General features: G+C 45.2%; 1 protein-coding gene across 1 annotated transcript in view; it reads left to right on the top strand.

The window, feature by feature from the left end:
- LOC138299193 (butyrophilin subfamily 3 member A1-like) overlaps window positions 1–27,080 on the top strand; it is a 798,776-nt gene that overhangs the window by 392,715 nt on the left and 378,981 nt on the right. The window contains exons 16-17 of the mRNA XM_069237291.1: window positions 22,192–22,212; window positions 23,290–23,310. Coding sequence (XP_069093392.1) covers window positions 22,192–22,212; window positions 23,290–23,310 — 42 coding nt within the window. The remainder of the gene's footprint in view (window positions 1–22,191; window positions 22,213–23,289; window positions 23,311–27,080) is intronic.

Genomic DNA, 27,080 nt, shown 5'->3' on the forward strand with positions numbered 1-27,080 from the left:
CTGTGCGTGGAAGGTGGTGCAATGGGCGTTGCTGTGGGCGTGCCACAGCAAAACCCATCGCATTTTGATGCTGCCTCAGATAAATGGAATTTTGTCAACTTAAGGCAGTGCCAAAATTCATGCGCAAGCCCCGGGGGTGGTGTTAGCAAGGTGCAACGAGGAGGAATACATTTCTACCTCCTTGTTTTTTGCTTTTCCAATGTGTGCTGTGTTCTGCAGCGTGCAAAGGAAGAGCAAACTGCAAGAAATTATTGTTTAGGTGTGTGAAGGTGTCCCTTCCTGCACATAAACAATCATTTGTAAATGACGCTGTGGCTGTGTGCTGCATTCTACAACTCACACAGAAGTGCTGAAGTGCCATTAGTGATTGTTAATGTGCAGGAAGGGTCACCTTCATGAACATAAACAATCACACCCCTCAACGCATACATCCATGCACGATGGTGCAAGGATGCCTGCGTTGGCGCTGGCAACTGGATTTTGCACCAACGTGGGGGACAACACAGGGGTGTGCCATATTCGCTTACATACGGCGCATCCTTGTGTTACCCAAGTGACGCAGCGCGGCGCTGCCAATTTTTGCACAACACAGCGCTGCATCACTTTTACATAAATATGGCCCTAATATGATAATGAACCTCAAATATCAAATCAGCGATGAGACATGTCAATTGCCACCGCACAGATAGACTGATTTTACACCATCTCATTGCAGAGGATGATGGCTCTCCTGTGGATCTGCCTGTCCTGGAGTAACCTGATGACCTGGATGACCAACTGGCAACTATCAGCCAAGAGACCCTCCAATAAGTCCTTATAAACCTGCGTACACCCCTCCAGTTGCAAGGAGGAGTATTGATGTAGCAGACATCCCCGGGGCCCCACATAGCACCCCAATAGTATGACCTGCCAGCACTGACACAGCAGAGGACTCCGAGGACCCAGGCACCAGCTTTGAGAGGACAGTGGTAGGAGTCCAGAGGGAGCTGACCAAGGAGGTTGGGGTGGGGATGCAAGCTATGGCAGCCATCTTTGAGGGGATGCGGATGTGCATGGTTATGGCAACAGAACAGACTGCAGCCAAACGTCTCAAACACTCCCCAATGTGTGGAGTCCAGGAGTATCTGAGGGACATAGCTGCTGACATGAGGGAGAGGCCACAACAACTGCCCTCCCAAACTGGCATCAGCATGCTTGAGGACAAGATGGACTCCATGCACCGGGAAATGGTCTCCCTCAGGGCAGACATGGCTGCCTACCACAGGGATGTTGCAGCTATATTTAGAAATCAGCAGCTCCTGCTTGCTGCAGTGATGCCATATGTAGTGGCCCGATTGGCAGCTGCAAGGAATTGGGAGTCCACATCTCCAACCACTGAAGTGTGTGTGGCCCCCTGTAGCTCCCCATTACCACCATCAAGGGTAGAGGAGGCACCACACTCAGCGGAGGATGAAGATGTGGAACAGATCATCTTCACCCGTAGGAGTTCGTGGTAGCACCAGCCCATGCCACATGGGCAATGTTTTCAAGTTTTTTTATTTCATGAATTGGAACTCCTAAGAGGTACACATGCTTAACCAATACATAAAATAGCATAAAACAGCGTAAAACTTTAGCTATAAGATTCCAGACGTAAATATAAATTATACAGTCACAATACTAAAAGGAGAAAAGAAAGAAGAGAGAAAAAATATATATTAATAATACCCCTCAGACATTACATAGCAAAATATATCACGAATGTGATCTAAAATTGTTTGAATTAGTTTCTTAAGTGCAAAACATTGAAATTCAAGAAAGACCATAAAGCACCTCAAACAGTGCAACACGGTACTCTAAAGGAAGTGACTCATGTTAAAAACTCTAACGTACAGTGGTATTTTCATCGATAAAACAGTTGTGCATCGTAGACTTCCAGTCCGGAATTAGAAGTAATCAATAAAATCCTAGACAGTCAATGCATAGCACCACAACAAAGCATTATAGAGCAACAAAGGTTCTCATCATAATCCTCAAAAACTACCTTGAATAATTTACTTACAATCATTTTGATTATCACCAATACAAGAAGATTAAAAAGGACTGAAACCATTTAAAAATCCTAAAACAGAATAATTCATTGGGAGGAATAAATGTAGCTTCCAAGGCTTCTCCAGCAGAAGAATATTAAAATACAAATAGAGGGGTTTCAGCCATTTTTTCCTGGCCATGGTTAGAGCCTGACAAACAAATAATACATGCTTATAATTCTGAACACCCAATTGGCAAAGATCACAATTATTATCAGATCCCTCCAACCTAGAGGTTAGATCTCTAAGTGGCAGTCTATCTAATCGAAGATTCCAGGCAAGATATGGCTGAGATTGTTTAAAAGTTACTGATTCAGTTAGCTTGGCCAGTCTCCTCTTACTGCTGCAGAACTCTAAGCCTGAAGAGAAGCCTTTAGACCAAGTCACTTCTTTTTAAAAAAAAATTAAAGTGGTGGGCGGAAACGATTGAATCAAGTCTTGATTTAGCTCAAGTAATTGTAAAGCTAGATTACAGTTTCTAAAAAACTTAGATTTTTTTTTTAGTCTACTAAATATTTCTGTATATGCGAAGTTTCTCAGAGTTGAGGCCTTACTATGGGCTAAACTATAAGCCCTCCTGACCACCACCACTAGACCCTGTACAAAAATGTTCTTAATTCCAAATTTGAGCCTTAAAGCTGCCACTGAGGCTGAGTTGTTACAGAAGGCTAGGTGGCTCAATATGTACCCTTCCATCCTATCAAGAAAATTCCATGTAGAAATATTTGTACCCTCTAAAGTGTACAAGAGAGTGGCCAGGATCTATATTTGATAAGCCATTAGTAAGAGATGGAAATGGAGCCGGCCGACTGCTGTAAAAATAGGCAACTAAACCTTGTGCTTGAGATAGAGCCTTAGAGGCATTATTACGCATGTGATCTTGGTCATTGAGTGAAGAAGAGAACATTTTCCCAAGGAAGCAATAGGATTTTACCCGCTCTAACTTGTGTTGGCCCAGGAACCAGGAAAAGTTAATTTGTTCCCAAGAAAACATTACTTGGGATTTCAATTGATTAATCTGCAGATGGTGCTGTACGAAATAGAGGTTTAATGCCGCCAAACACTGATTTAGGCCTTTCAGAGTAAGGTCAATCACAACTATATCGTCTGCATCTAGAAGACAAGAGTGGATGTCCTCCAATTTTGGGTGCAAAACCATCTGCATTCTACAGGGAAATGGGCAGGTCATAAACATATGAAGAAAATAACAGTGATGCCAACAAGCAGCCTTGCTTCAAACCATTTTTTGTGGGAAATTTAGCTGACAAGCCCTGTTCTCCTCTTAGAAAAATGTTGCTCCAGGTAGAAGAGTGCAAAGCTATAACCAGACGTAACAGGTTTGGAGGTACACCTAGCTCATATAATTATTTCCACAGTATTTTCCTATCCACTCTATCGAAGGCCATAGAGAAGTCTATGAATGCGGCATATACTGTTCACCACCTGATGTGAACATTTTTTACATTTATAATCAATAAAATATCATCCAAAGTACTATGTTCCTTTCTGAAACTTGCTTGTCCCAGGGGAAGTGTCTCATTTTCCTCGACCCAAGTAGTTAAATGCATTAATATACTTTTCGCGAAGATCTTGCAAGTTGCATCCAATAGTGCAATTTGGCGATGATTTATGGGCAGAGATTTGTCACCCTTTTTATATAATGGGACTATGACACTCCCGTGTAGGAGTCAGGAACTCTACTTTTTAAATGGCTGGCATGAAAGACAGGCTGGAGAATGTTTGCCCAGAGCAAAGGTTCTAGTTTATTTAAGGACATCAGGACCTCATCAGGGCCCATTGCTCTGGAATTCCTCATTGACCTAATAAATACCTTGATCTCAGTCACGGAGGGGGGGGGGTAGCAGTTCACTCAATTCTGTGACTTGTGCTCCAATCCATTTCCCATGGCTCTGTCACTCCATTTTCTGGGTAAAGGGAAAATATGTAGTTCTTCCAATCAGCATCGGCTTTTGGGGGAGCACTGGACGATTTAAACCTTCTATAGCCTTTGGAAATAATAGCCCCGAATTTATGGGAATTGTGTGTCACCTCTGCTTCCCGCAAAACTATTTACATCTTCTCCACCTTTTCTCTCCTTGTACCTAACTTCACACTCGATCTTCTACTTTTTAATGAGGATATTCTCCTACTCTCATCCTTGGTCTCCCAGTCATACTGTCTCCTTACCAATCTCTATTTAACAAGAAAATGGAATGCCTTACTTTCTTTTGTTGGGGCTTACAGCGTTGATATGAGACACTTTGAGTTACGTAATCAATACATTTTGAAAAATAATGAAGAGGATCCACATTCCATTCATCAACATCTCTCACTAAGCATTCGAGTGCTTTTTTATAGAAGACATTTTGGCGGGGTCCAAAAAATTCTACCTGTTTTCCGGCAGAAGCTAATGACCTTGCCCAAAGGATTCCAGGAATCTATGGAGGAGAACTGCATTTTAAAAAAAAGAATCAAAATGTTATGATCAATAAAAGATGTGTCCTTAACTCGCATATCCTCCACTGATTGGGCAATATCATAAGAGGCTAACATGTAATCAATAATGGAACTGCTCTGTGGGGATTTATGTGGAGAAGCTGCAGGATAGTCAAAACTAAAACACCCATTTAGGATGATGCAACACAGGTCCCTCAAACCTTTCAATAAGGTGTGGCCCCTTTTGTCCGACCTGATTCTAGGGGGAAATAAAATGGGAGGAATATTTAAGGCAGTTTCCCTCTCTAAGTCCCCAAAAATGGAAACGGATATATGGGAGATTTTACAGTTTAAATCCCCCATTATCAGTAACTCATCTACACTTTCATGTGGATTAGAACAGATTACAGAAATTTGACCAAGCATGTGTAGAACTCTATCAAATTCCTTATCTGGAGGAATATAGACATTACCTGTTAGCAAGGGAGTTTTTCTGCCATTCTTCAAAATTGGATGCACTCTCACTCTCTGAAAAAGATTTGAGGAGACAGGCAGACTAACATATTCCCATTTATATTTGTTGCTTAATAGAATGGAAATAACCTCTTTTGCATGCTCTTTCTTTGAGGGCTGTGCCTTTGTACTTAAGACCAAATACCTAGGACTGGAGAAATCTGCTGTGCTCCAGGTCTCCTAAATACAAATTACATCCGCCTGTAGAGAACAAATATTATCTAATTTTTCAGAATGGTTCCCTCATCCTGCAGCATTCCAGGAGCCCGTGGAGAGACTCTGGTTAGTAATAGAGTTGTGAGGACGTTCTCTTTGCCAGAGTGCAATTTAGAGTATTATTTAAAGCCCCCGCCAACCAACTCCAATTTTCCTTATGGGGACCTGTAAGATGTGAGGGGGAATCCTCCATAATCCTCACCACTCTTTCACCATGAGAACCAGAAACGTCTTCATTTTCTAAGGGGAAAGCATTATAGATAGGCCTTTGATGCAAGTTAGTTCCATTCGCACATATGGCAAAGAGGAGCTGTTTTCAATTAAGGGGAACTTCCTTACCCCATACTGGAATCACATCTATACCTTTACACTGTAACTGCTCACAATTAACTAAAATCAGATTTAAAACAGTTTTAGAAAAGAACCAGACCTTTGTCTTTATCACTCCGATTCTGTGTTCGAGATAAACCTGAGAAACATCACAACTGTCAATAAACTTTAGCTCTTCAATACCTGTGAGGCTAGAAATTAATATAGAATGATTTAATATTAAACTTGAGTCAAATAAAGCAGAAAACTCTAAACATTCAGGGGTCTCTATATAGCCTTGAGAGACTTCCTCCATACTGTATTCATCCCCACCTTTATAAAGCTCTGAAGTATAGTTTGCTGCCACTACATTAGCATTCACATTACAGGTAGATATATTGTGTGGATTTAAGACAGATAACACACTCATGGAGTCAGGTGACAGAGTCTGTTGCATCTCTGGCGGAGATATAGAGTCTTGTTCAACCTGTGAGATTAGAGGGCCAGCCGATCTCACCACCTTGGGTCTCTCCATCCTCAGCACCAATTCATATTCTTCCTCCTGGGAGGAGATTTCATTATGGCCCTTGTCCTCGAACATCACCCTCCTTGGGTTCTTTTTAGAGATTCTCCTTTTTCTCAATTTTTTCCCTTCATTTCTTTCCTTTTTTTTCCTAAATTCTTCTCTTTTGAAGATTTTACAGCCAAAATCCCCTCATGCTCCGCCTTCGATGAGTCAGGGTATACGTTGGGCAAAAAATGGGAAAGGGAGTCACTGGAAGGTTTAACTCATTTTTTGGCATAGCAGGTTCAAGACCAATAGGGGCCACATTGCTCGTAGGGGAAGGGCTGGAAAAAAGATTTTGCAGGGAATAAACAACACTCTCCTTCATAGAAGGATCCTGTGCATTTGAAAAATTCCAATGGACTTGTGGCTTTCCCACCTGCGTACCCTGATCAGAGAGGGAAAGCAGAGAAGGTGGAATCACGGGCGCACAGGGGACTGATGAGCACAAAAACGGTTGTGAGTCTTGACACCCCTACTTTAGGGGAGCAACCTTAGTAGCCCTACCAGATTTCCCATCATAGCCTGGTTTGAGATCCTTTTAATCTAACAGGGTTTTCAATATAGACAATAGTAAGTCTTGAGTATGATCAGAATTGATAATTGATTTTTATAGAAGAACCAGGATCGAGGATAAAATTATTTCAAGACATTTAAAGGACTCAGAGAATATTACATTTTGCTCTGGAGGGCCACTCTGTAGATTCAGAAAGCACATAAGATCAGGCGTCAAAGAGGATATTTTTGGGGAAAGGGAATGGTCAGAAGGCGTACTACTAAACAGCCTTAGACCTGGGGTCTTGAGTCCGAGGTTACTACCCAGATGGGTCTTTGGGTGACTTTCGGAGGTCTTTTCCGCACTTTTCTTGCCGTTTATATTTGTCCCTCATCGGGATTGTTTTGACTGATTTACCTGAACTTTAGCAACGTCTTTGCCCAAGAGACCCTGTAGGGCCACAGGCCCCTGGGGACCTCGGGGCTTCATCGTTCACTGTTCCCTGTTCGCCAGCCGTTTTTTGAAACAGCTTTCACGGCCTCTCACTCTTCTACCCCGGGAGAGCAGCACGTCTTGCCGCATCTCCGTGCCTCCGCTCACTAGGTGCTAGGCTGGGGGCCGAATCAAGCTGCTCCAAAACAGCTGGGAGTAAGGGTCTCAAATAGGGGGTCGAGGGCAGGCCGAACCGCATGGCCGGCTCCGCTCCCCAGTGTCTCATGCATTGTCTGGCAGTGTTTTCCTCTGTCATGTGCTTGACATCATGCCAGTGTTAGCACTGTTGCTGTTATGCACTCTTCTTCAACACACTGTTGACCTTTCTACTATGGACTGCAATTGTCTCTAACTTTTCAATTGGCAATTCATATTCCCCTGCACTAAAAGACACTTTACCCAAACATGTCCCATGACATGTCCCTCAACCCTGTTCTTGTGTTGTGTTACAATTGGATGGATTCCACAAATGGAGTCACAGCCCTCAACATTGTAAATATTGCACTATAACACTTGTTATTAAACACCACCCACACAACCAGCATGTTTCTGTGTGTTGTGACAGATCTACTATGCCTAGGAATTGTGATGTGTGTAACATGTCTCAAGTCACAGAGTGTCAGTACAAGAGTGCACGAATATGCATGCACATATCTATGCACATGATGAACGTCGATGCTGGTCTCATCCCCTACAAGCAATTCACTGAGTATGTAAAACATGTTGAACACATGCATGCTACACCAACTACATAATGCAGGAATGGCTCTGAAATAGTTCTCGGGCAATATCGTCAGCTGGGAGTACCAACAGAACACATTGGTGTGAAACAGTGGGACTCAACCTCATCTGTAATTGCCACTGGTCAGTTTAGCAGGATAGGAATGAAATGTAGGCTGCTGTCAAATGTCCCACAGTGGCCAACATTCTGACAAAAAACCCATACAATGACAGCTGACTTACTACCTCTACCTGTCCTGTACATGGTCAACATAGACACCTTGAGTGGTTGGTACACTGGCTGGCAGATGCTCAGACAAGTAGATGTTTTGTAGCTGCCAATGTGACAGCTCAGTTGTAAGAAGATGATGAACATGTAAAGAGAGGGATCTGGATGCATGACGGAATCCCCAGGACAACACACAATTTTCACTGTACACCCATGGGAAGACCCTGAGACCCAAGCATATGACACATGAAGTAAGGGAGTACACCAAATATTTTTTATTAGATTTTAACAAAACTAAAAAGAAATAAGAACACCTATCCTAACCTAACCTAACCTAACCTAACCTAACCTAACCTAACCTAACCTAACCTAACCTAACCTTACCTAACCTAACCTATCCTAACTATACATAATCAATAACAGACCCTAACTACTAAGCTACACTTACCTAACACATTTAACAACACACTCTAAACATTCCCCCCCCCCTTATATTACAAGACAAATGCAGGACAACATATATTAAACTACAAGTATACTACCTATTAGTGAACAAACATATATAAATTTTTTATAACACATAAAAGCCCCAACATCACCCACCTGCCCACATAGTAAAATGTAAAAAGTAGAAAACCCACCCGCCAAACCTACTTACCCTAACTAAACCACTAACCTAAACTAACCTACAACTAACCCCTAATGCCCACTAAAAAAATATTAAAACAAATAAGGAGGGAAGGGACTGAACTGGGAATGAGAGACATTTTTTGCATTCACAGGGTGGCCCTCTTGAGTTTCCGCTTTATGAATTTTAGTCTTTTAGTGTTCCTCTCAACCTCCTTCCCAATAGAGTCAAAATTCTTGAGGACCTGTGTTACACCCCTCTTTAGTTCCCGAATGGCATTCATGTCCATGGCAGCAGGTGTTGTTAGCTGTGGCATGGAGGTTGAGGGTGCAGCAGCTGGGGCAATCGTGATGGTGGCCGCTGTGGCCCCCTGCACAGCTGTGGTGCTTGGTACTCCCTGTATGGGCAGTGAGGGTCCCCCTGGGTGAATGCCCATCAATAACCAGTGGATCGCTTTGTGCGATAGTGGCTTGCCATCCTCCTGAAGCCAGATTCCATTGCCAGTATGTGCAGATAATGGACTGCCCTCTTCTGAAGGGCACGCAGTTCCTCGTTGTTCATGTTAGCAGCTGTTAAATGAGACAGACAACCATCAATGTCAGCATTGTGTGGAGTATGTACATATTGCTAGCTTACAGTCCACATCAAATTCCACATACACTTCAACTCACATTCAGGATAATACATTGGCCCTGATATATAAAATTACAATGCTGCCTTAGCATCATTTTCTTAACATTATAGCCACCCACAACAAGATTAGGAAACAAACAAAATTAGATGAGCATGGATTTTGTGACGTGTAACAATGCAAAGGCAACGTCAACTTCACATAGACCAGGGCCACTATTCCTCATCATCTGTGTCAAATTTCAACCATACATCACCAGTATCTTGAATCTGGTATTGGGAGTATGGGATGCAGTTGGTAACCATAAGGACTCAGTGTTGATAGCTACACATGCAGGTCTGATCAAAATGACTGTCACCTACACTGTGAGTATCCCATCTACCTACAAATTTGTTGTTCCCATTCCCTGTGCCTCAGGGGGAATGGCCATGCAAATCATCATTCCAACTGTCCTGGTCCTCCACCAAGGCATGCCCACTCATACATGGAGCTGGAAGTGGATTATATGTTAGGAGGGCTGACAACTAGGAAGCTGGTATCCATAGATCTATCACATCTACATTCATGTGCCCAGGTGTAAACACCCATTATTACTTGATCAGCCAATACCATTCCTCACACATCCATATCGATGCCAGCACACGTTTGGACTTGCCCTGCATGCACGCCTATTACATTCCATATAAGTGTCACGTAAGTGGACTACTAAATTAGTGGCACCATGCTAGGGGACAATTGCCCACCCAATCCTCCATGTACATTAGAATACAGGGATGCACCAATTTGTCTACAAAATGGTGCATCACTGTTTTGTGAGAATGACAGTGTGTTCCAGTGCCAATATTTCCACAGCAGTGCACATACAAGTCAAATATGGGCCTATATGTGGATTATCATCACCTTGTTTACACAATGCTGCCCATTGAGCGCCACTAGCCTCACAAGATATGACTCTCTGCACGTGCATGGGGAACCCTTAAATGTGACACAGTGTCACCATCCAGCCTACTTTTATATCTGATCATTTGACAGCTCATCACTTCTAGCATTGGGTCCAAAACACATGACTCACTCACACAAAAGCCTTAATCAATACACAGGACAGAAATAGGTGGTCATTTGGATTCCGGCGGTAATGATCGCTCCGCCTGCGGTGTCGGTATTTACGGCCGATGGCATGGCAGTGCAAACTGCCATATAAAGATAACAGTAGTGAACTAGCTCCACTGCCAGGCCTGAATCTACTGCCGGGCTGATGGTAGCTACTTTCAACCTGACGGGGAAGCCCAGACTGCCAGTGGGATAATGATCCCATTTCCACCAGGGATTTCCTGGTGGTATACCCTGCCAAGTAATCCCTAGCGGAAAGCATACTGGTGACAGGAATATTCATTGCTGTCATCAGTACGTGACATGCTAGGCCCCCCCACCACAACCCCCATACACCCCCCAAACCCCTGGACACCACCCACCCACCACCCCAAACCCAAAATCCGCCCCCCACCCTTCCTCTCCCCGATCACCCTGTAGGCCATCCCGAACCCCCCCCTCACCATCCCCCACCCCCTACATCCATTTAGGCCCCCCACCCCAACCCCCACATACACATGCATGCATACATAGTCATACACACACGCAGTCATACACGCAGACACACATCCCCTTTCACATACAAACACACACACCCCCATGCACGCAGTCACTCACTCAACACACACACCCCTTCCCTCTTGGGCAGCACTTACCTGTCTTGTGGGACTCCTCCGGGAGGGAATGGGCTCCTAGGATGCTGCTCCGCCGGCTTCGCTGCACCTCCGTACACCACCACGCCTATGACTGCATCATTATAGGTGTGGCGGTGTCTGGACTGACATGGCGGTGAGGGTGGAGCAGCATCCACCCTCGCCACCGACCGCCAACATGGCGCATGGTGTCCCTCACTGCCATCAATGGCGGTGAGCCTCCATGCGTCAGAATATGGTGGGGTGCCTGCCGCTGCCACTGGCGGTCTTCCGTCGACCGTCAGCATGGTTGGTGGCGGGCTATCCCACCAAGATCAAAATGACTGCCATAATCACACTTACTGGATACATCTGGGTCCTCAAATCTTGCCACTTCGCCTATGGTGTAGGGGGCAGGTCCACCTGAAAGATATGGATGGAAAACCATGGTTAGTATTGTATCACTGTAACTAATAATGGGCAACATATTACAGTGTGTACTATTTCAGATGAGTGGGCTAATTATCCAGGTTGAGGACAGTGCAACAGACACACCACCGCAAACTCAGGATGAGACTGACACTCAGGTGAGTCAGAGCCACACATCTGCACTCTTACACTGGGCCTGAGACTCATGAAGTGCTACTCCTTGCAACAACCATATGTGGCCATTCAGTAGAAGATGCAACTCCATGGAATGAGGGGGAGTTGGGTGACAGATACATGACACTACCCTTGTGCTCTGCAAGTCACACAGAGGCACTTTGTGAAGGACAAGTGGCTCAATCTTTAGTCTGCAATTTTCATGCATTGAGTAATCCATGACCAATGTGTCACAGTTGTCTGATGGTATCAAATGCCCCATTGCCAGGGCCCCTAAACGCAGGTATGCCCCCTTTGCAAACATAATGGAAGGGATGACGTAGGTGAAATTATGACAATGTAGCACCATGCATGGATTGCCCTACTTTGTAATCACAATCCTGTTACATATGATGTGCTAGCGGTGTCTTGGCCTTTCATACATGACACAATGCTGGGGCACAGATGTTACCATGGCCCCTGATATGTGCGACTTAGTGATGGTTGTGCACGACTCACCTAAAATCTGACTTGCATAGGTAAAATGGTAGGGTGTGTGAACCCCATATCTATACCGGCACAGTGACACTGCATACTAGTGGCATGTAACCTGTCCACAAGCATTGAATGCAACTAGCCAACACATCTGCTACTATCATTCAGTCATTCAAGTGTGGTGAACAGTAAATAGTTAGCCAATGGGAGACTCATCAACAGGGTCACTGATCACCACACCAAGATGGTCTAGCAGATCCTGCTCCCTGGTCACCAGATCTGCCCAGCGATGCCCAGTGATGTTTCAGCTGGTGGCTGTTGTGGCTGCAGCAGTACACCCTCTTCAGGTGGTGGAGCACATTGCCCCACCGTAGCCACCTCGCATCCGTCCTGTAGCCCTGTATCACACGGCCTCCCATTTCCAACATTAATGGGAGGTAGTGGGCTACCAGCCACAAAAAGCCTTGCAGCTCCTCCTCCCCCATCCTATTTTGCCTCCGTCCCCCTACTAACATTTCACTGGGGTATAGGTGGACGAATAGAGATTGTAAGAAAAGGAAACTTAACGCCCAAAAATAGCAATCCCAACTAACCCAACTTAACAACTAACCTGGACAGACACCCCACAGTACAGGCACAAGGAAAAATACAGATACCACCCAAAATCACTAACACTGGGACTAAGTACAGTAAAATACTACAGAAAACACAACAGGAGGGACACCACAAGATACAAAACAGAGCAATAACACACCACCAACTCCAAGACACAACCACCCAGTCAAAAGAGGCACAGACTGTAAAGAGAAAGTGAAGGTACTCTCACTGTACCATGCCTCTAAACAGGATTTCATATTACATCACATCCTGTCCCTGTGCGTCATGTTTTCTGTAATGCATGTATTTATTTGACCCATCTGATATTTGCATGAGTATTTCTGATGCATGACTTACGTGCATCTTTTTTGATTGATGCATTATCTGTATGCGTTGATTTAACAGTAAATCAGCATTGAGATGAGTGCGAAGGCGTAAATCATGCTAATGGCCCATGGGTCATATACTTTGTGATAGTGGATGTTTTTAACACATTTGCGTCATTTATTTTTAGTCTATTTATGATTTTGTGATTTTGTCCATTGTCAATGGATGCACCCTGTATCAACATACAAATTAGGGGGCAAGACCACATCTCTACCTCCCTCATAGACAACCTCACCAACCTCGGACTCAAACAACTGGTCACCGCACCCACCCACTCAGCAGGACACACGCTTGACGCAATTTTCTCCTCAAGCCAACACATAGACTACACCCACACCACCGAACTCCTCTGGACTGACCACCACTGCGTCCACTTCTCCTTCACCAAACCCCCCACACACCACCATCAACACACCACACCCTACCGCATGTGGTACAAGATCCCCACAGAACGACTAAACTCCTAACTGGCTCACAACCCCCACACGCCAACGACCCCAACATAGGAGCACACAAGCTCTCCATATGGATCACCACCTGCGCAGACACACTAGCCCCCCTCAGAAAACACATCGCCACCCGTAACATCAAGAACGCCCCATGGTTCACCCCTGAACTCCAAGACTCCAAGCGCAAATGCCGCCAAGCGGAGAAAATATGGTGACTAGAACCCTCCACAACCAACTTCTCTACCCTCAAAACCACCATTCGCACCCATCACCAACTCATACGCACTGCCAAAAGAGATCACTACAAGACACGCCTTGACAGCAACTCTCAAAACAGCAAAGAACTCTTCACCATCATTAATTAACTTGCCAAACCCAAAGCCAGCAACATAGACCCCTCACACACACAGCCCCTATGTGACGCCCTCTCCAACCACTTCCACCACAAACTCCTGGACATCCACACTAGCTTCATACCACACACACCCACCGCACACACCCCTCCCTCACCCAATCCAACCCCCACTCATGACCCCACCACCACACTCACCACTTGGGCCCCCACCACACACGAAGAAACCGAAAAAAACATGAACTCCATCCACTCCCGATCCCCCTCTGACCCCTGCCCACATTGCATCTTCAACAAAGCCAGCCCAACCATCGCCCCCATACTCAAAACATAATCAATTCCTCTTTCAACTCCACCACCTACCCAGACCCCTGGAAGTACGCGCAAATCACCACTCTCCTAAAAAAAAACAAAGCCGACCCGAAGATCCTCTCTAACTATCACCCCATCTCCCTCCTCCCTTTCCCCGCCAAGGTTGCCAAGAAACTAGTCAACGCCTGCCTATCCCACTTCCTCGATGCAAACAACACTCTTGTCACCCCACAATCCGGGATCCGCAAGAACCACAGCACGGAAACCTCCCTCATTGCATGCACTGACAACATCAGGACCAGAGGCGACAAAGGCGAGACCGTCACACTCATCCTCTTAGACCTCTCCACAGCCTTTGACACTGTCTGCAACCACACACTCCACACACGCCTCCACAACATAGGAATTCACCACAAAGCCTTAGACTGGCTCACCTCCTTCCTCACTGACCGGACCCAGATAGTCCGCTTCCACCTTTCCACTCCACCACTACCAAGATCATCTGCGGAGTCCCCAAGGGTCCTCCCTCAGCCCCACACTCTTCAACATCTACATGATCCCCCTAGCCAACATCCTCCGAGCACACAGGATCTCTATCCTCTCCTACACAGATGACACCCAACTCACCCGCAACCCCACCACCGCCAAAACCAACCTACACGCTGCTCTCCTCGATACCGCCAACTGGATGACCCCTAACCACCTCAAGCTTAACTCTGACAAAACCGAGATCATCATCTTCGGCCCCAACAAAACCACATGGGATGACTCCTAGTGGCCCACCGCCCTAGGCCCCGCACCCACCCAGGCAAACCACGCACGTTACCTCGGCATCATCCTGGACCCCTCCCTCTCCATGACACAGCAAATCAATGCCCTAACCTCCTCCTGCTTCCATACACTCCGCACTCTAAAGAAATCCTTCAAATGGATTCCCCCAGAGACCAGGAAGACAGTCACCCATGCACTCATCAGCAGCAGACTAGACTACGGTAACGCCCTCTACACCGGCACCACACTCAAACTCAAACGCAAACGCAAACTCCAGAGAATCCAGAACACAGCCGCACGCCTTGTCCTTGGCCTCCCCTGCCACGAACGAATCTCACCACACCTCAAATCCCTTCACTGGCTTCCCATAGACAAGAGAATCACATTCAAGATTCTCATCCACGCTCACAAATCCCTCCACAACACCGGCCCAACCTACCTCAATGAAAGAGTGAACTTCCACACTCCTACACGTAACCTCCGATTAGCCGACCTCGCCCTCGCGACAGTCCCCCGCATCCAACGCACCATCACAGGAGGCAGGTCCTTCTCCTACCTCGCCCCCAAAACCTGGAACTCCCTCCCCACCAACCTTCGCAAAACCAAAGACCTCCTGCTCTTCAGAAAGAACCTCAAGACATGGTTGTTCGAACAGTGACCCTCCCTGCCCCCCCACCTTGATTCCCCCCTCCCAGCACCTTGAGACCCTCACGGGTGAGTAGCGCACTCTATACATTTTTTTAATTGATTTATTGAAAGTAGCGCTGCACTGAGTGCAGCACCACTTTCCATGTGCCCCTTAACACCCCCCTACATCAATAGCATCATCTTTCAGGATGTTATTGATGTATTCTGCAGGAGTAGCGCCAAAATATTGGCGCTACTCCTGCGGAGTACACAGGGCCCCATTCTAAAGAATGTGCCGTAAAAAAGGGCGCAAGGAAATCTCATAAATTTCCTCACGCTATTTGTCCGGCTCCCCTAACGCTGGAGTGTCCCCTTTGCCTACATTATGCCTGGCGCAGGCATAATGTAGCGCAAAGGGTTACAAGGTGGCGCAATGCATGCATTGCGCCACCCTGTAAATACGGCATAGAGATTTTGGCCTCGTTGGGCCACATTAACTTCAGAATAAATTATGTTAATGTGGTGCAAGGTGCCTATAAATATGCTCCTGAATGGCCTGGGCTGCAGTGTGGCATTTTGTGTATGGCCACATGTGGTAATCCATACAACAATGTGATTTGGGTGTGACTGGTCTGTTACACCAATTGTGTGTGTTACAGAATCAACAGCATTCAAATGTATTCACGTCATGCATATGTATGTATGTGTGACAACAGTGCATCCACATATGTATGGGAGTCAGTACTATGCAAGAGTAATGGTATGTGATTGCGAATTGTGTTCACTTATGTGCTATGTTTACACAGCTCAGCCATTGTTGATGCTGGCTGATGAATGCTATCTAGCTAATGTTACCCAACAACTGCCTCCATATGTTGATTTTGAGTATATGGTGACTTGTGTGTGGACTATACATATGTCTACATGTGTACATATTTGGTACATACTGTGATTGACACACTCTGCCTACATTCCAACCATATCATGCATTGAACACAATAGTCAGTTCAAAGTCATTGCATTTAGCATTGTAATTTAAATTTTTGTGTGGTGGACCTGCAGCCCTAGCTGCACATGTTATCATCCACTCTGATGTGCATTCCACAGACGTGTCCGTCCAAAGTGTGAGGTCATGTGTACCCTGTGACAGGATTGGGCCCCATGGCAGTGGCAGGACTGATTTCCGTGGATGTACTGCGCAGGCTTAATTTCTCCCATTACTTATCATACCTGGCCTAATCATGATCACCATTGTCACTAATGATGTTCCCCTTGTAACACATGCTCAATGCAGCCATTGCAACTCTCACACTGAGTTGTGTCAGTGGTCTGTTCAAACATTAGAGTCTCACCATGAATTGACATCCACTGCCTCATGTGTGGGCCCCTTGTTTACCTCCTATTTGGACATGTTGTAGTTGTGTGTGATGAGCTATCGTTGGACAATTTGTCAACATGGATGTAAATAATATGTTGTGGTACATAGATTGTGTTCTTCAGTTGTCACATTTATTGTGAAATGAGTGATGGTAGCAGTTCAATCTTACGCATCACATGTGATGTTGCTATTGTACTCATCAGAATAGTGTTTGTGACATGGCCCCTGAGGTTAGACTCACAATCCTTTGGTGTATGTTGTATAGATTGAAGAGACCAAAGCCAGATTTTGTGAATAAGTGAGGTGTTTATTGACAAAATCTACAATGTGAGTTACGTGATTATTGAGTGAAGAAGTTTTCAACGATGTGCAGTCTGGGGCGTATCCCAGCAGCTGAGTTGTGCTATTCCCCCTCATTTTCTTCTCCACCTCCTCCTCAGGCAGGTCATCAACCTGCTCATATAAGGGGACGTTCATCCGCACACATATGTTTGGCACAAAGGCACATGTCAAGATTATCTTGCAGATGATGTGTGGGGCATAGAGAAGGCTTCCTCCTGTGATGTCCAGGCACCTGAATCTGGATTTCAGGATGCCAAATGTCCTCTCCACAATAATCTGTGTCCTACGATGTCCCTCATTATATGCACGCTCTGCTGCTGTGCTTGGGTTGGGAAATTGGGTCATTATCCATGGCTGTATGCCATAACCCTGATCTGCTGCAAAGGTGAAAGGATTAAGTTGTTGTAAGGGCTTGCAACAGGTATGTCATGTAGCATGGAAGCTGATATTTGGAGCTGTTTGTGGCTCATATGTATTTGTGATATGGTGTGAGTTCCTATCCTTGTGTAATGTTTCCTCAGCACTAGGTTGTTGGACATGACAATCTTGTGTTTGGCTCAAGGACCTGGGACATATGATTTGGATTCCACACTGATGGTCATTATGTATGTACCAGGCGTTGTGTAGTGCACCTTTGTATCAGTGTGCTATCACTAGAGGGGACATGACACATCCTCACAACACAATGGGGTCAGATGTGGTGGCAACATGGTAGCACTACCTGGACTTCCCATTCCTTTTGACATGTGTCATTGCAAATGATGTGTGACACTTAGGGCCTTTGGCATTGGTAAATGAGAATGCACAACATGTCTCCAAAATTGGCTGCACTGTCCTGCAACATTTCAACTATGCAAGAATGCCCCATCTGTGACATGTTACTTGGCAACCCTTAGTTGTCCCCTGCGCCAGTTGCTCATGTGCAGCCTTGCACTGACACTACCTTCACTGAACGAGGGTACTTGGCCAGCTGCCTTGTGGAGGTGAATGTATCTGTGCAGGGCGGTACAGTGCCCTATACATATGCTGTTTTGATGGGCAATTGGCTCTTTCTATGTGTACAGCAGTATGAAGCATGCATTGGTGGCACAATCATCTGAGTTCATACCACAGTCTACTTCCTTTTTGCAACTTGCACACAGCACCCCTGGGGTGGTGTTTGTTGTTGCCACTTCCTCAGATTTTAGGTGACAGCTACATGTGAGTAAGCATCATCATGCGATGTATCTTGTGGTGATAGACCTGCAGTGAGATACTTTGCACACCCTTCCCACACTACATACAGCATGGGAAGGTTGCCAATTTACAATGTGGCTTCAAGTTATTGTGAAATGGTCATCTGCCACGTTGTACATACACTGCGGCCATGTCAATGGAACTGTGGGCTATTACATTGGTCCCTTGGTGTTCCAGAGTGGCAGCTAATGTTTGTGGCAGCTATGAGGTGTCCAAGGTTGTGTATTCTATTGTCACAGACTGATCAACATAACTACCAATGTCTCTCCTGTCTTCCAAAACATTATTTATAGAGTCAACACATGCACAGTGCAGGCTATGGGATGAAGCTCAACTACTTAGCAAATGTGTCCCTTGGCACAGTGCATGTGAGGTCAGTGATGTCCTGTTTTCTCCTATTGAGTCTCACTGTGACATCCATGATCTGCACTGTCTGACAGTGACTCTGCCATTTATTATATCTGGTACAGACCTGATGGTGTTGTGAGTCAGTGAGTGTTTCATGTGAGGTTGCACTACAGTAGGTGTGGTACCACTACTCACACATCTGGCACATGGTATGTGATGGGAATTGATCTGTTATTCCTATGCGTGTGAGCCAATGCGTCAGGCAGATGTCTGTGCACACTACAGGTAAGTTAGGTATGTGTTGATGAGATGCCGTTGATATAGGCGCACATTGTGTGGTGTTTGATATTTGTTCTGGCAGTGATTTGCATGGCATGACTTGAGACATCTGTGCCTATTTCGAAGTTACATGACATTGGCATGGTGTTTGCCATTGACATGTCTGTGCTGTTCTTTGTTTGATGTATTGTGTTTGACGTGTGAGTAGTTGGCAACCTGTGGACACTTGTAGTGGTCTGTGTAGTTCTGCTGTTAGCAAATGGCACATGTCTGCACCTGTCCTTCCTGTGGTGTGCCTGTCAAGTTGTGGGTGTGTTACGTACATGTGGGTGTATGTATCAGTGTTGTGCACTGATTGTGCTGTACTACAACATGGTGCTTATATGTTACTGTAGTGGTGTATGTCTTGTGTGACCAACATTTTTGGTGTGTTGTGTGTACATTGCTAGATTTGTTGACTTACCCACAAGTAAGCCATCCTGGAATTGTTCATTGATCCTGCTGTGCCCTAATATGTAGGTGTCATGGACACTCCCAGGATACTTCGCCAAAATGTTTATGAATAGTTCCCGGTGGTCCACTATGCGCTGCACATTAATGGAATGCGTCTGCTTGCGATTCCGGTATACGTGCTCTGTTGCTGCAGGTGGAACAAGCCGGACAAGGGTGTAGTCAATTGCACCGAGCACATGCGGGAAGCCATGGATTTGATAGAACCCCTGTTTGTTCTCCCTCTGCTTTTGCTGGATGTTGGGGAAGCTGATGTTGCGTGGTGTCAGGGCGATGATAGCTGTCTAACACCTTTGGCAGGAATGCAAAGAACGACGGATGTGAGACACCAGCAATCAGTGCACCCGTTGTTTGGAAGGAACCACTTGCCAGCATGAGCAGGACAGCGAGCAGGTTTGTAATAGGTGGTATGTTGTATGGGGTCTGCAGGCTGGCTGTACTTTGTGACTCAACGTGGTGCAGCAGGTGTAGTATGGCTTGCCAATTCAGTCTGTAGCTCCTAATAATGTCAAGGTCCCTGAGGCAAGGAGGGTTGCCCTGGTTCTGAAGAGCCTCTCCTGCCTTCTGCGTTGCCTTTGTGGGCCGTGTTGTCGTGGTGGTGAGTGCAGGAGTTGCTGCTGTCCTCTGTACCATCTAGCAAGCTGGATCATTATCGCCTCTATCTTCTCCTGTGGATTGTAATATTGCTTCTGTGTGTTCTCCTTAAGTAGTGGTGCGTTTGCCTCATTTTAATGCCTGTCCTGACCCAGGCGTTAAATTTTGACGCAGATTGGTGTTAACGTAATTTTTTGGGGCCACTTCGTACCCGTGTGTCTTTTTTTCCTGGGTGGATAAATACGGCCCTAGGGTGTTTGAGTCATTTTTGGACGGGAACGCCTACCCTGCATCTCATTGACGCAAGGAAGTTTCACGCATCCGAAAAATTACGTTAACACCAATATTTTAACGCTAGATGTGCCTAGCATCAAAATATAAATTTGGTGTTGTTTTGCCCTGACTTAGCATAAAAATAAATGACGCTAATTCAGGGCAAACAGAGCATAAATATGCCCCTTAATCAGTAAATTCATGAAACTGTAATGAATTCAGCGTTATAAAGAAAGTGAAGTTGATTTGTTTTTCTTCCTCAATATGTTTGGACTTCTAATAAAATGTAGAAGTACACAGCAAACTTCAGGTATTTCTAATCTCTGTAGAAAACTCATGTCTGACTTATAAGTTCTAATATGCGCCTTGTCATAGGATTGTCTCCAAAAATGCATGACAATACATGAATGTAAAATAGAGGATGCTTGGAAGGGAAAAGCAACAATAAAGTGCACTGTATTCAGCTTTAGAGGAGTTAAATAAAAACAATGTATAGAATTTATTATAAACAACAGGTAAGGTTCCATCCCTGAGGACATACAAATAACAGAATAACTAATACTAGACATTGTGGCTGCCCAGGCCCTTTTTCGCTCCATACAATATTCTTCGTAAAGCTACGAGATTTTTATTTAACACATAAAATATTTGAAACATATGGTTTAATGTTTAATTTTATGAATGCACCTCATGTAAGCTGAGTCTGCACAGAGATACATGGCCTCATAACAACTCTGGTGGTCCTTTCACAAGACTGATGAAGCCGCTGCAGGCAAAAGACTGCCAGTAATGGAGGTCTTTTTCCCGACATATTAGTAGTGTTCTGCTGGGCCAGCGGGCAAAAACAGTGTTTTTGCCCGCTGGCCCAGCGGAACACTCACTACAACATTGACACCGGCTCGTAATTGAGCAAGCGGCAATGTTGTGGTGCGTCGGGTGCAGCAGCACCCGTCGAGCATTTCATTGTCCATAATTCGGGCAGTGAAATATTCGATGGGGCTGTGGATGGGACCCCCTGCACTGCCCATGCCAAGTGCGTGAGCATTGCAGGGGTCCCGAGGGGTCCCCGACACCCACTTCTGCCAGCCTTCCATAGAGGTGTTTACTTCCAAGGAAAAGGCTAGCACATGGGGACTTGTAATCACCTGGCGGATTACAACCGCAGGGACCGCCAGGCTGCAGGCTGGCTGCGGCCTGGTGGTGTCAGCGGTTTGACCGTCCGGCTCCGCCTCGGTCATAATGAGGAGGTCGGACCGCCCTCTCTGCGGCGGTCTGACTGCCATCGCGAAGCTGGCAGTCTTAAGACCGCCAGCCTCGTAATGAGGCCCACAGTCTTTTTAAACAGCCCCTGAGACGGGCACACAGTTGTAGGTCTTGTTCTGTTCCATATGCACATCCCTTTGTTCTGTTCAACACTGCCTGTCAAATGCTAATTGTGTTGGGATGTTTTCAAACTCATCATCCTTAGCATCATACTCATGATTTTTGTGAAAATCTTGATTTCAGAAAATTGCAATCGAATAAATGTGTCATAATATTCAAGCATGCTATAACCTGTGAAACCTGACCTTTGAAATTTGGTGCAACGGAATATAAAATCTGCATGAGTAACACATTTGTTGTCCTTATTTTAGACACTCTCCAGAAGGAAAAAGGTAAGCTAAACTGCATTGCAAGAAGGGTGAGAGCAACCATAAATCTAGTCAAGTTAAAGGGCTTCTGTTAAATAAAGAGTCTGATGATTGTAACTGACTATCTTGAATAATTTGCTTATGTTGATGTTGTGTAGTATATTTTGCTCTATAGAGGGACTGTTAGTTAGACCATGTCTCGGTTATACAACAACAGCATTCCCCTATCGAGGGGGGAGGCAATGCCCACTGTGCAAAGCAACACAAAACACAGAGACCCATACCAAGAGAATTCACTCAAATTACATTCTTCAATTGAGGCTTCAAAATCTTTAGAAATGCCCATTTTTTAATTTTAAACCCATCATTAGCTGGAAGAGTAGACATATCAAAATAAAGATAAGGGAAATTATCGTATACTGTTAATATAGGTGTGAGGTTTAAAAACTGTGAACACTGTGAATTTATTACTATTTTACAGACCCCCAAAACATTATAGTACAAGGAAGCTTTCGGTAATATACTTCAAAATACCATGACAATCATTGAGGGATTTTAGAAAAGGAAAATTAATGATGTAGGACAGTTTGAAACACACAAACTATCTATGATTATGAGCCTGATTTAAACTCCATGGACGGGTTTCTACGTCACACCGGAGTCATATATCCCATCCTCCGAAGTCTAAATCGCATAGGATAGAATGGGATTTACATTTAGGTGGATTGGATATTCATCACCATTGTGACAGAGTAACCCATCCGTTGAGTTCCAAATCAGGCCCTATGTGAGCAGAAATATCTTATAAAGATCACATTTCTGAAGTTTTTTAAAACTAACAAAAATAATTAAAATACCTCCTAGAGAGCAAATACAACCCTTTTAGGGATTTCTTTCATATGTCTAGTATCACCAGGAGGCAAAGTAGATATAAATTGCACATCCTCAAAACAAGATTAAATTATTCTTAACTCTATATTTTCTCTGATAGGTGATTTAATTAAAGCAAGAGGCAAGTTTATAAATTGAACAATAATAAATGGATCTTCAATAAGAAGAAAATTCTAATGATCTCATAATAATTTGTTTTTGTGTTCATAGACAACCTCCTGAAAGAAAAAGGTGAGTGTGATAGTCTTTCATTTACTATAGAGGCATTGGATGCTTTATGATTTCTTCAGGTGATATTATGTTATCACTGTAAACAGTAGATCATCCAACCCAGTTCAAGTTTGGAAACATTTTTTGTGGAACATAATCAGGAACCTTAATAGCTTTTTGCCTAAAGCTCTCAAATGTTGAGTCCCTTCTGTTCCTAGATGCTCTGACTCTGGAATATTACTGAGAAAGACATTAACAGTCTCCAAAACAATTACTGAAATTAAAGATGGGGGTTAAGAGAGCAAGAGGAATGCAATACAAATGTTCTTTTCTTTTGATTAACATCATGCTAAGAGCAAAGGGTCACAATGATACATTGCTTTTGTCTCCCGTCTTTACATCATTGAGATGTATTGACCTCACTAGATGTGCTCTACTGTTTTCAGCTAATTGATTAAAGAGTATCTGAACTCTGTCTGTCTTAGGGCTGCTGTAGGAGGCAGGCCTGGCTTGTAGTGGGTACCTAAAAAACTTACACCTTATACCAGGTCCAGTTATCCATTATTAGTGAAATGTAGTCAGTGTCTAGAAGCCAGGCTGTCTAGAGGTAGCTGTAGGTAGAGCAGCCACGGCTGAACTAGGAGACATGCAAAGCTGTTGCAATACCACTGCAGTCACACAGTACTCACACACATAAAAGACAATTCTCAGTGTTACCAAAAATAAGGGTACTTTATTTTAGTGAAACAATGCCAAATATATGTTAGAGGCTACACTTTCTTAGGAGGTAAGTATTATACACAAAATATACACTAGTAACCAAAATCAGGTAGGTAAACAGTCATAAAATAGTGCAAACCATGAAAATCGCCATAGGTTGCAATGGGCCTAGGGGGAACACAAACCATATACTAAAATAGAGGAATGCGGATGTCAGTTTCCCACCTAGGCAAGTGTACTGTGCAGAGGGACGCTGGGAGTGTAAGAAAACACCAAAGGTAATTAAAATACCCCACCCCAGAGCCCAATAAGGCAGGAGTAAAGTACAGCAAGTTTCCTAAAACACACTAGAAGTCGTGATAAAGGATAATGCAAAAAACAGACAAGACTGCAAGACACCAATGATGGTTTCCTGGACCTGAAGACCTGTGCAGAGAGGAGACCAAAGCCAAGAGCTGCTGAAGAGTCCTGGGAGAACAGGAGCCCCTGCTAACCCGGATGAAGGTATAAAAGTGAAACCTCTGGTTGGAAGAAAAAGTCAGAAATGCACCAAGGAAGACAGCTGCGGGGTGCTGCTTGGTACAGGAGATGTCCCACGTTGAGTAGATGAATGCAGGCTGGTTTTCATCACTGGACTCCACTAACAAGCTTTGGCTCACGCAAGAAACTCGTTTGGTGGGAAAAGGCGCTGCCTGGGCCCATGAGGGACCTGGGGGTCTCAACTCAGGATGAGAGAAAGAGGGGGCTCTCAGCACTTCAGAGAGTCCTCAGAAGACCAGGCAGCACCCACAGGAGTCTCAGAACACAGGGAGAAAGGAGTTGCAAATAGCAATCGTTGTAGCACTACAACAAAGGGATCCAACGCCACCGGAGAACAACTCAGGGAGCTGAGCATTGCAGGGTAGAGTGCTGGGGATATGGGCTAGGCTGCGTAGAAAGGATTTCCTGGAAAAATGGACAGAAGCCCTAGGAGCTGCAAAACATGCAGTTCAAAGGGGTACTGTCTGGCACAGGGAGGCAATCTCTTACCTCCACCAAATGTGGACAGCTGGACATTTGGACAGTCAGGGTCACTTCAGTCCACCACCTGTGTTTTAGGATCCACGCTCATTGTCAGGAGAGGGGACCCAGTGTACCGGTTGCCAATGCAGAAAGGTGCCTCCATCTCTCTACAGGAGATTCCTTCAATTCTTCCAGTGCAGGCTGAAGACAGGCAGTCTTCTGTGGATGCACAGCTGTAGGAAAGTACCATCTTGCCTGGCATGTTACCCCCATTTTCACTTATGTGTCAGTCTGTTTTTGCCTGTCTCACTGGGATCCTGCTAGCCAGGACCCCAGTGCTCATAGTTGTGGCCTGAATGTGTTTTCCCTGTGTGGTGCCTAACTGTGTCACTGAGGCTCTGCTAATCGGGACCTCAGTGCTTATGCTCTCTCTGCCTTTAAAATTGTCACTGCAGGCTAGTGAACATTTTTACCAATTCTAATTGGCACACTGGAACACACTTATAATTCCCTAGTAAATGGTACCTAGGTACCCAGGGTATTGGGGTTCCAGGAGATCTCTATCGGCTGCAGCATTTCTTTTGTCACCCATAGGGAACTCAGACAATTCTTACACAGGACTGCCACTGCAGCCTGAGTGAAATAACATCCATGTTATTTCACTGCCATTTTACACTGCACTTAAGTAACTTATAAGTCACCTATATGTCTAACCCTCACTTAGTGAAGGTTAGGTGCAAAGTTACTAAGTGTGAAGGCACCCTGGCACTAGCCAAGGTGCTCCCACATAGTTCAGGGCAATTTCCCCAGACTTTGTGAGTGTGGGGACACCATTACATGCCTGCACTACATATAACTCCGAATATGGCCATGTAACTTGTCTAAGATCATGGAATTGTCCCCCCATGACAAATCTGGTATTGGGTTGCCAATCCCATGCATCCCCGGGGCTCCAGCAAGGACCCCGGTTACTGCCAAACCAGCTCTCTGGGGTTTTCACTGCAGCTACCGCTGCTGCCAACCCACAGACAGACTTCTGCCCTCCTGGGGTCTGGGAAGCCCAGTCCCAGGAAGGCAGAACAAAGGATTTCCTCTAAGAGAGGGTGTTACACCCTCTCCCTTTGGAAATAGGTGTTCAGGGCCTGAGAGAAGTAGCCTCTCCTGGCCTCCGGAATTGCTTTGAAGGGCACAGATGGTGCCCTCCTTGCATAAACCAGTCTACACCAGTTCAGGGATCCCCCAGCCCTTGCTCTGGCGTGAAACTGGACAAAGGAAAGGGAAGTGACCACTCGCCTGTCCATCACCACCCCAGGGGTGGTGCCCAGAGCTCCTCCAGGCTTGTTTGCAGTCTTTCTGCGTGGAAACAACTCTGCATCCTCCATCAGTCCGTGGGACATCTTCTGTGCAAAGGAGAAGTTCCTGGCATCTTCCGTTGTTGCAGAATCTTCAGCTTCTTCTACCCAGAGGCAGCCATTTTGCACCTTCATTGCGGGTTTAGTGGGCTCCTGCCCCCCTGGACACTTTCATGACTCTTGGACTTAGTCCCCTTCCTTTGCAGGTCCTCATGTCCAGGAATCCATCTTCAGTGTTATGCAGTCTGTTGTGGTCTTTGCAGAATCTCCTATCACAACTTTAGTGTGTTTCTGGGGAAGTAGGGTAACTTTACTCCTACTTTTCAGGGTCTTGGGGTGGGGTATCTTGGACACCCTTAGTGTTTTCTCCCAGTGACCCTCTACTCACTACACTAGGCCTGGGATCCCTAAGTGGTTCGCATCCAACTTTCTTAGTATATGGTTTGTGTTGCCCCTAAGCCTTTTGCATCCTATTGTATTCTACAGTGTTTGCACTACTTTTCTAACTGTTTACTTACCTGATTTTGGTTTGTGTGTATATTTTGTGTATTTTACTTACCTCCTAAGGGAGTATATCCTCTGAACACAACTAATATACTAATAAGGGACAACAGGACCTGGGACAAGATGTAAGTACCACCAGGTACCCACTATAAGCCAGGCCAGTCTCCTACAACAACTTGGAAACTGTTGCAGTTGCTGGCAGAAGCTGGAGTT

This window comes from Pleurodeles waltl, chromosome 6 (genome assembly GCF_031143425.1).
Source record: "Pleurodeles waltl isolate 20211129_DDA chromosome 6, aPleWal1.hap1.20221129, whole genome shotgun sequence".
In the NCBI taxonomy this organism is placed as follows: Eukaryota; Metazoa; Chordata; class Amphibia; order Caudata; family Salamandridae; genus Pleurodeles; species Pleurodeles waltl.